This window comes from Mustelus asterias, chromosome 2, assembly GCF_964213995.1.
Source record: "Mustelus asterias chromosome 2, sMusAst1.hap1.1, whole genome shotgun sequence".
Classification (NCBI taxonomy): domain Eukaryota; kingdom Metazoa; phylum Chordata; class Chondrichthyes; order Carcharhiniformes; family Triakidae; genus Mustelus; species Mustelus asterias.
Window position 1 is genome coordinate 155,510,343 of NC_135802.1, and position 15,774 is coordinate 155,526,116.

The window sequence follows — 15,774 nt, forward strand, 5'->3', positions numbered from 1 at the left end:
GCAGGGAGCTGGGAAAATAGCATGTGAAGCTAAAAATCTGATTTGTGCCCGGTGCCAAACAGTTTATGATCTTCCTGTCCCCTTTTGACTGGTGCGAACTGCTTTTCGCCCAGAATAGGTGTGAGGCTTATTAACATGAGATTGATTGGATTTCAATATCATTAGCAAGCGTGGGGTTGCTCTGCATGGTGCCATCTTCCTGGCATGATTGGCTGTGAGTGCTTCTTTAGTGTTTAAATGAAGCTTGTCCTGCGTAAAAGCCCACAGCCTGGAGCCTCCATAACGACGTGTTCCACGTGACGGCTCTTTCAGTGCACTAAATGTTGAAAGATCGCAGTGCAGAGTACTCCTGAGTGACCAGTTCGGAACACACCATCTTTCTTGCTGTTTTGACACTTAGAAATTTTTTGAGGAAAATTCTGCCCTGTATTTGGAGAAACTAATAGCTAACATAACAGAGAATCCAAAAATCTTCTCCTGACATATGAATAGTAAAATGGTGGTAAAAGGAGGAGTAGGGCTGATTATAGCCCCGAAAAGGGATTTGCACATGAAAGCAAGAGGCATGGCAGATGTACTAAATGAGTGCTTGGCACCTATTTATATCATAGAAGAAGATACTGCCCAAGTCATCGTAAAAGAGGGTTTTTTAGAGACATCGTGAGCTAAAAATGGCCAAAGAGGAATTAGATAGATTAAAATTGGTAAGTCACCAGGATTGAATGAAATGCATCCAGCGATACTACAGAAAGTAAATTTGGAAATTATAGAGGCACTATCCATTATTTTCCAATCTTGTTTTAGAATACAGGGGTGGTACCAGAGGACTGAAAAGGGTGTAAGGCATGCAAGTAACTTCAGACTAATAAGTCTAACATCATGGGGAAATGTGGGACAAAATTAATGATTGTTTGGGCAAATGTCGATAGGAAAAACGAGCATTAATTTGTTATGGGCAAATCCTGTAACTAGCTTGCTTGATTTTTTTGATGAGCATACAAACATACATAAGATGCGATGAGATAACAGAGGGAGTTGATGAGAGTTAACGTGGTTGATGTGGTGTAAATGGACTTCCAAGAGCATTTGGTAAAGTGCCACATAGCTGATGGTTGAGCAAAGTTAGAGCTCATGGAATAGAAGAGCAAAATGGGTAAAAAATTGGCTGAGGTAATAGGAAAAGGAGACTGAATGGTTGATTTTCAGATGGAAGGAAGGTTTGAATTGGGGTTCCTGAGGTCACTATTAGGATCCATGCTTTTCTTTATGTTTATAATGGCCTAGACTTGAGTGTACTGGATGCAGTTTCAAAATTTGAGGATGACACAAAACTGGAAAGTATTATGAACCATGTGAAGGATCTTGTTACACTTCATAATGACATCGGCTGATGGAATAGGCAGACAAAATAACAGGTGAAATTAATGAAGAGAACTGTGAAGTGATTCATTTTCGAATGAAGAATGAGGAGAGCAACTCTGAAATAAAGGGTACAGGATGTACAGGAACGGAGGGACCTGGGAGATGTGTACACAAATCATTGAAGGTGTCAAGGCAGGTTGAGAAAGTGGTTGATAAAGCACACAGGATTTTGGGCTTTACAAATAGGGGCATAGCACACAAAAGCACGGAAGTGTAAGACATACTGGTTCGATTTCTACTAGAGTACTACATTCAGTTCTAATTACCACACTTCAGGAAAAATGGTGAAGGCATTATAGAGGCTGCAGAAAAGATTCACGAGAATGGTTCTAGAGATGAGAAACTCCAATTACATAGGTGATCAGAGAGTCTGGAACTGTTTTCTTTTGAGAAAAGGAGGTTGAGAGGAAAATTCAGTAATGGTGTTCAAAATAGTGAGAGGTTTGGACAGTCTAGATGCTGAGAAACTGCTCTTGTTGGAAGTCGGATGGAGAACCAGAGACCTCTAACTTAAGCTGATTTGCAAAAGAAACAACAGCGACAAGAGGAGAAGTTATTTTACGCAGTGAATGGCTAGGACGTAGAAAGCACTGCCTGGGGCATAGTGGAAGCAGATTTGATTGTGGCTTTCAAAAGAGAACTGGATAATTAATTATCTGAAGAGAAAAAATGTTTACGGCTAAGGGAAAACGCAGAGGAATGATACTAAAGTACTTTGCAAAGAGCTGGCACTGACATGACCTCCTTCTGTGCTGTAACCTATGATTCTAATCAACAAAGTAAAAGGCCATTTATCAAATTGCAGATTTTTTGCATTTGGTTATTTACAACTTGACTTTTGCAATTACCTGCGTTATGCCAGTCACTGCACTTCAAAGGAATTCACTTTCCATGGAATGCCTTAAAATGCCTGAGAGATATGATAAGGCACTGTATTGATAAGGCAGAATACTTACTTTACTTGGAACCTTCCTCATTGGGATATTTATCTGTATTAAACCATTTAGCGAGTTAGGAACCGGTTACTTGTAGGGTAGGCATATCGCAAGATTTGTAAATTTACATTTTTACACCTGAGCTCCCTAATTTAGTTTCTTCATTCCACCAGTACCACAGGAACTAATTGAAGAACACTTTTAGAATGTTACCACATTAGTATTTTCTCATTAATCGTGTTACAGCTATACAAGAAGTAGCTAAATATTAATTCATCAGAGGACTAGACAATGTGCGTGATCTTGTCACTTAACTGAATCATTTTAAAAATACCGGTAAGCAATATTTAAACTATAACAAGGAGAAAGAGCAGCAAGGTGTCATTGCAGTTGCAATATGTTAGTAATCAATTTGAAAAATAAATCATTTAACCCAAATTGCATCATTGTGTCACAAATATTGACAAGCAAAACTTTGCCAAGTTATTTTCAATTTTAAAAAATTGCTTCTTTCTATTGAGTGGGAGAAGAAGACATTTACATAATTTTACAGCTTATTGCAAATGTAAGATTTTGAAATGATTAAGATGATTTGCTTATTAATTTTACTGTACCTGCCTACTCAAACTGAACCTAGTAACATGCAACCTTTTGCATCGTTTCACCCTGAGAACAGTTTTAAACCTCAGATCCACACCGTCGTCTTTCACAGTTGCCCATGTTTCATCACCTTGTGCATTTGTTTTTCAAAATTCTCTCCTTGCTGGCCATACTCCCACAATTCACCAATTTCTGCTCATTCGAAGCATTCATTACCACCAACCTCACCCAGCTGCTTTGATGGCTTTTGACACAATTAATTCATTTCAAGTCCTCACAATCATCACCAGATCTTTTTGTGACCTGGCTACATCTGATCTGTGAAATGCCCCTAATCTAATGTCATGCTTCTTGCTGGCTGAGGAATTTAAAACATGAGAGCACAATCTCAAGATAAGAGGCTGACCATTTAGGAATGCGACAAAGAGAAATTTCTTCACTCAAAAGTGTTGTGACTTTTTGAAATTCTCTGCCCCCCAGACAATTGCTCTGTCGTTGAATGTATTTTAGGTTGAGGTAGAAAGATTTTTAGTCTCAGGGAATCAAGGAAAATGAAGAAGGGACAGGAAATTGGAATTGAGGCAGAGGATCAGCCATAATGGCGTTGAATAGTGGAACAGGTTTGAGGGGCGAGAAGTCTAATGCTGCTGTTATTTTCTATGTTCTCCATGCCCTCCTTTCAACATAATCTGGATTATTGCTTGTTGCCCTTCCATTAACTTCATTATCATAGGCTGATCTTTCAGCTATTATACTCCTACTTTTTAGAATTCCTTTCTAAAAATCGCCTTTGCCTTACTACCTCCCTCCTTGTTTTCAAAGGTCAACCTGAAAAATGCAGCTAGCTATGTAACTGAGCCTTGTTTCTATTTTACCTTCTCCCAAATCTGTTTGCTTCTTGCTAAATGACCCTCTCAGCTTGCAAAGTACTTTGAACCATTCATCTTTTTATTGTTAATGTATATTCATTCCACTATGTAACACATAGGCAATTGTAAGTATAATGCGCCACACAACAGTGCTCCTCACTGACTTGATATACAAGGCTCCTTTTACAGATGAATGGATTCAAATTGGAATGGGTAAAAGCAGGGCTTGTATAATAATTAGAGTAATCTGTAAAAAAAATACGGTACCTGTGTATGTAGAAAGGAACGTGGGCAATGATGAGTTTATAAGTCAATAACTCAATCAAAGTGAAATCACCAAGGTTTATAAATGTCACCTGAAACTTCATCTACTGCGTTAAAATTATTCTTGTATATTTTTCTTATTTTTTCCTTTAAATGGAATTACCTTATAATAAATCTCTAATTAAAATCTTGATTGGTGGGACAAAGGGTCCAATCTCTAAATGAACAACTTCTAATTAGTTCATTTCACTTCAACTAACTGGAGGGACTTTTCTTCTTTCCAGTTGTTTGCTAATGTGCAAAATGGTGAAGAACTTTGCATATTTGAGAAGGGACGCCGTACACCCTACAAGCAAGAGATACACACTTTGGAGGCAGTTAAACTACTTGAGTTTGATTTAAAGCAGACCCTGAAGAAAGTCATGACGCACCTCTTTGGGAAAGGTATGTAAAGTATTATTATGCATACATTTCCTGATCTTAATGGTTTCACATGAGTCACTTCACTCTCTTTTATTAATTCACATTATAATGACACTGGTAAGATGACATTTATTGCTCATCACTAATTGCCCTATTGAGTACAATGAGTGTCTTGCTAGGCCATTACAGAGCGTAGTTAAGTCAACCACATTGCTGTGGATCTAGAAATAGTGTGGGCAACCTTATTTTACCCAAAGAGACTTTTTTAAAAAGTTGCCTGAAATAAAAATTATTCGGAGCCACAAGATGAAAATTCAGCATTTCTGAACCAAATTCTTGGCAAATTGTCAACTGTTTCTGGTAGCATGCATAATTTGCATGTGTAATAAAAATACATTGAACTTATGCTCCAATAAAAAAAAGCAAATTTAAAATAGACCTAAATCTGGTCATATTTTTGGTGTTTTCCTGTTATAATTTTATCAATAAAGTTGTCTTTGTAACAAACTTAAGATCGGAAAAATTAGGACAGTTTTTTCTGGCTATTGTTTCTTGTGATTTTAAAAAAAGCTTCTGATAGAACGTTCAGAATAATTTTTCATTTCAGCTATTTAGAAGCAATAATGGTCGTAACCATAAAACCTGCCTCTCGACCCACTTACAACTATGGAGTATCTGTACCACTTGGATTGATTTATTTTGAGCACACTGATGTTTTCCGTTAAACTAATCATTTGAAACCGTAAAGTGCAACATAATAAATAGCTTTTTATCCCCACAATAAAAACACTCTTGCTTTTCTTAGTTTTATTTAGGCTTTTTTCATATTAATTTGATTCAACCAGAAAAAGTTGGAAGTCACAAATGAGATGTTAAGGAGCAGGTTGCAGACCCCTGGTCTGGAATCACATGTAGGCTATACAGAGTTAGGATGGCAAATTTCCTTTCTTAAGAAACATGTGTAAACTAGATGCTTTTTTATGACAATCTGATAATTTCATGGTCTGATATTAGCTTCATATTTCAGATTTATTTAATTAAACTTAAATTCCTCAGTCACCATAGTGGAAGTTGAACTCGTACCTCCAGATCAATATTCCAGGCCTCTGGATTACTGGCCAAGTAACATAACCACAATGCTATGATACCCTCAGCAATAAAAGTGCTTTGTTTTCTTCAGATTCAGTCACTACAACGTGTGCTTCAATGCCAAAGGGATATTGTAGGAATATGTTCTCCATGCTGGTTGTATCATTCCAGTTTGAACTGTAGCCCCTCACATTCTAAAGATCATTTGGTTGCTTTTTGCAGTTTTGTTTTCTCTACGTGCTAAACTGGGGAGCATAGGATTGGTTAAGGTCTTTCTACACAACCTAAAGAGCAAAGCTTTTTGATTCTTCTGTATACTTGTCCTGTACAAGATAGGCTGCCATTATATTCTCAGGATTCTTTGTCTGATGCCAATGGTTTAGTCTCCTGGGAAACATAGAAAAGATCACACCCTGGGAAATTTGAACAAGAAGTACAAAATCTCATCGAGGTGGGATAAATTAATAGCATGGTTGATAGTTAATGATTGAATAATCTAATAGTGAGACACTGCAGACTTTGACCTGAGTGTTAAGCAATCTGTTGTGGAGGTGCAAGTCCCTCTAGCTGGAGAAAAGTAAGCAGGTGCAGTATATGTTGTAGAAACCAGATGGGTTTTTATGACAATCTGGTAGTTTCATGGTCACCATTATCGATACTAGCTTTTTACTCCAGATTTAATCTAAATTACCCAGTGGATGTGATGGGATTTGAACTCATTGACTAGAATCCTAACTAGACCAATTTCAAGAGCAGGTCAAAGGCTGGGATTCTGTTGCCAGTAACTCATCTCCTGACTTCCCAAAACCTGACCACCATCCGCAAGGCATAAGAACATAAGAATTAGAAGCAGGAGTAGGCCATCTGACCCCTCGAACCTGCTCCGCCATTCAATAAGATCATGGCTGATCTTTTCGTGGACTCAGTTCCACTTACCCGCCCGCTCACCATAACCCTTAATTCCTTTACAGTTCAAAAATCTATCTTTTCCTTAAAAACATTCAACGAGGTAGCCTCAACTGCTTCACTGGGCAGGGAATTCCACAGATTCACAACTCTTTGGGTGAAGAAGTTCCTCCTCAACTCAGTCCTAAATCTGCTCCCCCTTATTTTGAGGCTATGCCCCCTAGTTCTAGTTTCACCCGCAGTGGAAACAACCTCCCTGCTTATCTATTCCCTTCATAAACTTAAATGTTTCTATAATACCCCCCTCATTCTTCTAAATTCCAATGAGTGTAGTCCCAGTCAGTTTCTCCTCATAAACCAACCCTCAACGCCGGAATTAACTTAGTGAATTTCCTCTGTACCACCTCCAGTGCCAGTACATCCTTTCTCAAGTAAGGAGACCCAAACTGTACATGGTACCCCAGGTGTGGCCTCACCAGCACCTTATACAGCTGCGACATAACCTCCCTGTTTTTAAACTCCATCCCTCGAGCAATGAAGGACAAAATTCCATTTACCTTCTTAATTACCTGCTGCACCTGCAAACCAACTTTTTGCGATTCATGCACAAGGACACCCAGGTTCCTCTGCACAGCAGCATGCTGCAATTTTTTACTATTTAAATAATAGTCCATTTTGTTGTTATTCCTACCAACATAGATGACCTCATGTTTACCAGCATTGTACTCCATCTGCCAGACCCTTGCCCACTCACTTAAACTATCTATATCCCTCTGCAGACTTTCAGTATCCTCTCGACCCCGCAAGTAGGAAGCTATACTAAATCCCGTTGGAATGAAATACTTCTGCTAACCACTGTGCCGCCTGGTTTGTTTTCCCAATTTTCAGTTGCTGTGTGATGTCTAATAACAAGGAACATTTATATTAATGATCATGTATTTGTACAGTGCTGAACTCCTTCAAACCTAATAATTTATGCAACCATTTTTCAAAATTGATCTGCTTTTCTAGCAGATGGACTGTGGTAGTTCAAGAAGATAGCCCACAGCAATTAGGGATGGGCAATTAATGTGGCCTTGGCAATGACATCCACATCCCAACTGGTACGGTGATTGGCAGGGAAGGCAGAGGACCTCCTCGTGAACCTGCTCCTGGGCCTGGCCAAACTCGCCATTAATAGGTCCAGGCAGTGGGCGACCGAGGGGATCATCTGACCCGACTGTCTGTCCCTCTACCGCACCTACATTCGTGGCCAGGTGTCCCTGGAGACTGAGCATGTGGAGCCCAACGGGCACTGTTGAGGCCTTCTGTGCCCGTTGGGCTCTGCTGGGGTATATTAACACCTTTAATCATATTTTAGTTTGATGTTTTAAGTTTCCTTTCTACTTTGTCTTTTGTCTCGGGCGGTTCTCTCCTTTTTGGGGGCTGCCCCTTTTTAATTTGTCCTTCAGTTAATTTGATTTAGTTTAATTAGTTAGTCAAAAAGATTGACATCTACATCCCATGAATGTGTGAACAAAACTGAATGTGTCTTGTGGATGTGACACTGAAGTACCACTACTTTACTTTCTGGTTGATTGACATATATTATTATCCTGTGCTTCTATTCAGAGTTATATGGTAACTTTAAAAGGCAACAGCATTAATTAGCTTGCAGCAGTAAAGAACTAGACCTCAGTACAGAAGATTATTATTTTAAATCCTAGCCAATTAAATCTCTCTACTGTCACTAAAAGCTGATTTTCGATTTCAGGAGATATATCTCCTGAGGTAAAAAGAACAGTAGGAATGATAAGCTTAGCAATGTGACTATCTACTCAATTTATATGTTCATTCCCTGGCACTGGCTTATGCTGCCCCTCAGTCAGAGCCGGATCTAATACACATATTTGGTCCAAGTTGCATCTGATGTTGTAAGATGGGTAGAATTTCTACACTGTTGAACCTCACAATTTACAATGCTTCCAAGTTTTGTATCATCCGCAAACTTTGAAATTGTCAGCTGCACTCGTGCCCAACCTTTCCGCTCTGGGAGCGACATGTGCATATTTTTCTTACTCAAGGGCCAATGAGCCAATTTCAGAAAGATAAGGTTTAGCAAAAATATAATCTGAATTTCAGAAAAAGTTGAGGTTTTAAGGAAAGAAACAATTGCTGAACAAATGTAAAGCAATATCTTACCAATAAATTGCTGAGTTAAAAAAGAGTAAGCAGTAAAAATTCTCAGCCTGTTGGAGGGTCAGTGTATGTGCATGGGAGTGTGTGGGTGCGTATGTAAGCATGTGTTGGTGTGTGGCGAGTGAGAAATCTGAGACTGAGCATAAGACAGACTCACACTCACCCCCACCCTCTCTCTCACTGACTCGAACAGCCCCACCCACTCAGTCACTGTCTACTCCCTGGTTTCACCAAAATGACAAAACTTCAACCTCACTGGGCCCAACACAACTTTTCCCTGCCTCGCCCGCCAAGACTTTTCCCTCCACGTCTCCCATACTCCATTCCTGATGTAGCTTGGTTTCCTGGGCTCCAACCTGCCATTGATTGATTCTGCAGGCTCAAGCCCTGCCATTGCTTGGCGACATGCGCTCCAGCCCCATCATGCTTGGCTCACTGCACTCTGGCCTGCCTTTGCTTCACTCTGTGGACTCCGGCCCTGCCATACCTGGCTCACCGGGTTCAGTCCCCACCATTGCTGGGCTCAGTGGGCTCTGACCCTGACTTAGCTTCGCATCTCTCCCCCACCAACACTCTTTGCTGCTCCACCAACCAGAGATTGTTTCTCTTTCTAATATACTGTTGACTAACTAGTGAGCCTATCTGCAGCAAAAGGGGGTGAGAAACTGCCTGTGATTGGAGGAGCAGCTCCAAAAGGAATCTTGCATTGAAACTCAGTTGGTTAACAGGAATTATGAAAACTGCCATGGGGTGGGTGCTGCATATAGTGCCTTCACATGCCACTTCCAGCACTGCATCATACCTTGGACAAGCCAGATCTAGGTCATTAATATATAAGAGGAAAAGCAAGAGTCCTAATACCGTCCCCTGCGGAACTCCACTACAAACCTTTCCCCAATCCGAAATAACCATTAACCATTACTCAGCCAGTTCTCTATGCAAGTTCCTACAGTCCCTTTTATTCCATGAACTATAACATTTCTCAATTCTGTGGTGTGGCACGGTATTGAATGCCTTTTGGAAGTCCGTGTACACCATATCAAAAGCATTACCCTCATCAACTCTGTTACTTCTTCTAATCACTCTAGCAAGTTAGTTAAATATGATTTTCCCTTAAGAAATCCATGTTGGGTCTTCCTAACCATCTCACATTTTCCCATGTGATTATTAATTCTATCCCAAACAATTGTTTCTAGAAGCCTCTCCACTACCATACTTAAACTGACTGGTCCATATTTGCTGGGCTTATCCATACAACTTTTTTTGAACAAGGGTGTAATATTCTCCAGCCCTCTGGCATTTCCTCTGAGACAAGGGAAGACTGACAGATAATGGCCATCCTGCAATTTCCTCTCACTTCCTTCAATATCCTTTAAGTACCAAGTTTATCCAATATCTCCACCTTATAAATTTTGAATCCTTCCAATGACTCTGCATTTTCTTCCTTGGTAAGGACAGATGAAATGCATTTATGTAACACCTCAGCCATGCCTCCAACTTCCATGTATGAATTCCCTTTTAGGTCCCTAATTGACCTTATTCCTCCTTTCATCACCCTTTGACTATTTATGTGCCTATAGAAGTCTTTGGGATTCCCCTTTAAGTTGCCTGCCAGTCTTTTTTTCACAATTCTTTGCTTCTCTTATTTGTTTTTCCATCTCCTTTCTGAACCTTCTGTAGTCAGCCTGGTTTCAATTGTATTTTCTACCTGATACCTGTAATAAGCACACTTTTTCTTCTTTATTTTAATTTATATCTCCTTTTTCCATCCAAGGAACTCTGGATTTGTTTGTCGTGTCTTTTTCCTTTTGAGGAAATATACCTTGATTATACCTGAACCATTTCTTTTTTGAAGATATTCCATTGTTCAGCTACAGTTTTTCCCACCAACCTTTGGCTCCAGTCTCAGTTTTTGCCCAATTGAAGTCGGCTCTCCCCCAGTTAATTGTTCTTACTCTGGATTGCCCTTTTCTACCGTCATCCTAGACATTACGATACAATGATCACTGTTTCCTAAATGTTCTCCCGCTGGCACTTGATCCACCTGGCCCACTTGATTTCCAAGAACCAGGTCCAGCCAGGCTTCGTTTCTTGTTGGATTGGATGCACACTGCTGTAGGAAATTATTCTGAACACAATAGGAACACTTGCCCCTCACTGCCCTTTACAGTGCCTCTGTCCCAGTCTATATTCAGGCAATTTAAGTCTTCCATTATAATCCTGTATAATGTTTGCACCTCACTGTAATTTCTCTGCAGGTTTGATCCTCTCCACACCCTTCCCACTTGTTAGTGGTCTATAGTCTACACTGAGCAATGTGATTGCACCCCTTTTGTTCCTTAGCTGTAGCCAAATTGATTCTGTCCTTGAAGCCTCTGGGCCATCCTCTTTCTCCAGCATTGCAATGCTCTCCTTAACCAATACCTTCACCCCTTCTCCTTTCTTCCTTCCCTATATCTTCTTAATATCTTGTACAGTGGAATATTTAACACCCAGTCCTGCCCTTGTGCCAAGTCTCTATTAACACCACAACAACATAATTCCACTTGGCAATCTGCACCTGCATCTCACCAATCGTATTTAATATACTCTGCATTCACATATATGCAGTATAAAGTGCTGTTAGGAAGGACATTCCAGATTTTGACCCATCACAAGAATGAGAAGCTGCCTGATTTTGATTTGATTTATTATTGTCACATGTATTAGTATACAGTGAAAAGTATTGTGCAGAGACCAAGAAGGTAATAAAGATATCTTGGTGAGAAAATTTTAATGACACTTGGCTGAGTGGTAGAGATCAAGATTTTAAATGGAAGGTGAGAAGGGCAGAAGGAGATGAGATGCTCAAGGGAGGAGGATGTACCTGAGGAGTCGGGGGAAGACGGGTGAGATTTGGTGATTAAGAATCACATTACCAAGTCCTGGGAATAGCAAATGGTGGACAATGCAGTCAGATGGGGCACCTTCATTTTAGAGCAAAGTGTCATCACCCCTTAGACAGCTTCTTTCGAGACCAATCATGTACAATAATTTCATGGACAGTAACCAATTTGTTCACAAGTGAACAGACATTCTGGAGGGAGATGCAGAAAGGGACATTGAGAGCTGGCTGATCTGTTTGCAGAGTTCACACAGTCAGCATTGGGAAAGCTGAGTTGGGCATGATGGAGATTGCAAGAATAACCTCCATCGGGTATACTGGTTGGGAACAATGCTGAAAAAAGGAGTCAAGGTTATCACTTGTAAGGAGGCAGCTGTGAGGGCAGAGGTGAAATGAGGCATGACAACAGCAGAGAGACATCTGAAGCAAAAAGGAGTTTTAAAGTAAGGGGGGAGAGAAAAGTGGAGAAAGAAACAATGGGCTTGGGTCTGGAAATGTGGAAATCTGGAAATGTAGCCAAAATGTGCATGTAAATGGACACTGAAGTTATGTGTGCCTGGTTGTGTAGTTTTCTGGTAGTAAATGGGGAACGGGAAGTAGGAATCCAACCGTAAAATCAGAAGTTAGGGATTAAGCCCACATAGGTCGGGAAGAGTGAGCATGGAGCTGTTGTTTGATTGCTGAGACAAGTGTGCAAGAGTAAAGTCCAGAAGCTATTTGAAGAGTATTGGCGGAAACACTGATAGAGATATTTCTGTGAGAAAGTAGATCCAGGTGAGGACGCGGTTACCTCAGCTGGTTAGATGGTTAGCATATGGTTCAGAATAGCCAACAGCAAGGAATTCAATCCCTGTTCTGGCTAAGGTAGACTTGGACTCTGCCTCCTCACCATAAATCATAAAACCATGGTGTCTGGCTCCTTTAAGGGGAGGTCTTCTGAAAGGATCACATAGAACATAGAATAAATGGACATTGCTGCCTTTTCCCTAACTAATCCCGCTACTTCAATGTAATTCACTGCATGAATAATGCTTTGTGACATTCCAATGCATGTGGTAAGGTGCCACATAAATACAAGCCTTTTGTTCTTATTTCGCTGTTTTACAGTTGCCAGGCTCAAGCTGATTTTGATACAAACCTTGTTACACTTTAGCCCAGTCTGGCACTTATGTTCCTTGGAAGCATTGGAAAGGGTGCAGAGGAGATTTACTAGGATGTTGCCTGGTATGGTGGGAAGGTCTTGTGAGGAAAGGCTGAGGGACTTGAGGTTGTTTTCATTAGAGAGAAGAAGGTTAAGAGGTGACTTAATAGAGGCATACAAGATGTTCAGAGGATTAGATAGGGTGGATAGTGAGAGCCTTTTTCCTTGGATGGTGATAGCTAGCACGAGGGGACATAGCTTTAAATTGAGGGGTGATAGATATAGGACAGATGTCAGAGGTAGGTTCTTCACTCGGAAAGTAGTAAGGGCGTGGAATGCCCTGCCTGCAGCAGTAGTGGACTCGCCCAACATTAAGGGCATTTAAATGGTTATTGGATAAACATATGGATGATATTGGAATAGTGTAGGTTATTACAGCAAATAAACATTATGCCTGTGATAGGCATGAGTCACCAATGGCCATTTCTACAATCACCATGGGAGAAACACCAGTTAGCTGCACTCGTAAAAGGTACAGTCACATTTAGAATACTTGGATCAAACCGCAGCAAAGTAGAACATAGAACATGATCTGGGTTGACCAATCGGGAACCAAGTTGGGGATTCACTCCAGCTTGTCTGGGCTTGTCCCAGCAATTAAATCCTGGAAGCATAACTGGAAGCATCAAATCTGCATTGCTCTGTATATAGTTGTTACTGTTAATACATGTTCTTTGTTTATTAATAACTGGTGAAGCTAAGTTACTACAGTGACCTTCAAATAATCGAGGATGCTACCTGGCAGGATTAGTTGTGGGGGAAAAAAATGGTGAAATTGGAGGTTACATAAGATCAACAAAGCTGGCAAGAAATGTACTTCAGCACAAGACTGTGAAACTCTGGCCAGGAGCCAGACTGAGCTGTGTTGAGCAGGGATGCACAAGCAGAGATTCCAGTCTCCCTGGACGGAAGAAAGTTATGTCCGGGGAAACAGTCATACCTGGGTGTTCTCTTGATATCTCCTGGTATCAGGGTACAGAGTGGAATAAATGGTAGCTTATATTGTGGGCAACAGGTCCTACAGATAAAGAATAAGAAATAGAAAATTATCTGAAACCTGCTGTGGCATGATAAACTGAACTCTGGCCTGCACAGAAATTTTAAGTTAACATTTTTTAGAGCTAGAAGCTGCATATAAGGGCTTAATTTCTGACACCACAGTTCTTTTCACAGAAAGCAATCAATCTGAGTAGACAAAAGTAGCAGAAAATGTGTATAATAAACATCCCCAGGTCATTCAATATCCGCGGATAGTTGATTCTTCATGGGTGAACCAGTCATTCACTTGATCCCTCTACAGATGTGGAATGAGCTGCACAGCATTTCTAGCATTTTTGTGCCAGGACTCCAGCATCTGCATTTTTTTTTTGCTTTCTCTTTATATCAACTGAGCTTATCTGTTTGCCTCGTAGCTTTTTTCTAAGTTGTAAATTTGACCCAAACAATAATGGTCTGAAGTGTGAATCACTTTATCATCTCAGTGACTGCTACAATTTGCAATTCCAAACATTTGATACTATTACTGGAGAGGACCCATATTATTCCTAAAACACACCTTTGGGATGCGTGGCTGCTCACAGTGTCATTCTGTTCAATTCATATAGCATGGCACCCAGCCAAACTATGGGAAGCCCCTGGCCCTCGTCTGGGGTAGTGACTTGGATTGACAACTGCTTCTGAGTCCTTTGAGGTGAGAGCAGGATCATAGTTTGACTTCAGCCTCTCTGATTGACAGCTTGGTGGGCAGAGACTTGATCTTACAGATTTATATTAGCAGTTCTCAGGCCATCATGATTCTCCAGTGAGAGCACAGTGTGTTGAAACTCACAGCCAGTAACCAAACTGCTGCCTGTATTTTATGATGTGGAGATGCCGGCGTTGGACTGCGGTAAACACCGTAAGAGTTTTAACAACACCAGGTTAACGTCCAACAGGTTTATTGGTAGCAAATGCCATTAGCTTTCGGAGCACTGCTCCTTCGTCAGATGGAGTGGATATCCACTCCATCTGACGAAGGAGCAGTGCTCCGAAAGCTAATGGCATTTGCTACCAAATAAACCTGTTGGCCTGTATTTTATGCCTGAGCAAGCTTAGGCAGGGTTTTATTGCTAGAGAAAATTTACATTCAATAGTGTTCTATTTAAAGATTTACGTTTAGCAAAAAAGCAAGGTACCAAAAGCGAAATCATGAGAATGCTGGAAATATTCAGCAGGTCTAGCAATATTTGTGAAGAGAAAGTATTTCTGTATCTTAGATTGCAGGAACTGTAACTTCCGAGCTCCCTATCTTCCAATTTGAGTGGTACCACAAAGAGTCACTGACGAATCTCGCTCGGAATTTCAAAGGTAACGGTTTACACAGCAATTGTCCAGGAGTGCAATCTTCCTCTGGGCAATTACCCTGCGCTGGGAACCATCTGAAAATATGATTTAAATCGCAAACTTTGGATGGTTCTGGCTGTGTTACATAAATAATTACCTAGAAAAAGTTAAAGAATTAAAACTTTTAACTTCTGGGTAACCATTGTAAAGACACACATCAGAGCACCAACCACAGGACTTCCCCCATCACTGGCTACTACTCCCCCACATTATTCCACACTCATCCACCCCCCCACAACTCCTCCCAATGTCTGACCCGACCAGACCTCCTCCGATGTCCAAACACTACACCCCCCAACCCGCCACAGGCGTCCACCCAACCTCTGATCTCTCGCACCCTTTAAATTCCATCCACTTAACTTAGGCACTTACCTTCTCGCTGTTCTGTCAATTTCACTGGACTTTTAAACTTACCTGGTTGATGGCAGCTAATGTCGTAAAAAAGAGGCATGGACTCTTCGCTCCGACTCTCCTGGACTTTGACCCTGGATTCAGAGGATCCATGTAATGACACATGATTATTTTCCCAAAAATATACTTTATTTATAAAATTTGTAAAAGTGTGTTTCAAATTGAATATTACAGAAAGTGCAGTAGTGTTCAGCTTTTCTCCATACAGAT

General features: G+C 40.6%; 1 protein-coding gene across 13 annotated transcripts in view; it reads left to right on the forward strand.

The window, feature by feature from the left end:
• fars2 (phenylalanyl-tRNA synthetase 2, mitochondrial) overlaps positions 1 to 15,774 on the forward strand; it is a 421,493-nt gene that overhangs the window by 122,835 nt on the left and 282,884 nt on the right. For all 13 annotated transcript variants that reach the window (XM_078199216.1, XM_078199190.1, XM_078199225.1 and 10 more), the window contains one exon: positions 4,375 to 4,534. In XM_078199216.1, the coding sequence (XP_078055342.1) occupies positions 4,375 to 4,534 (160 nt within the window). The remainder of the gene's footprint in view (positions 1 to 4,374; positions 4,535 to 15,774) is intronic.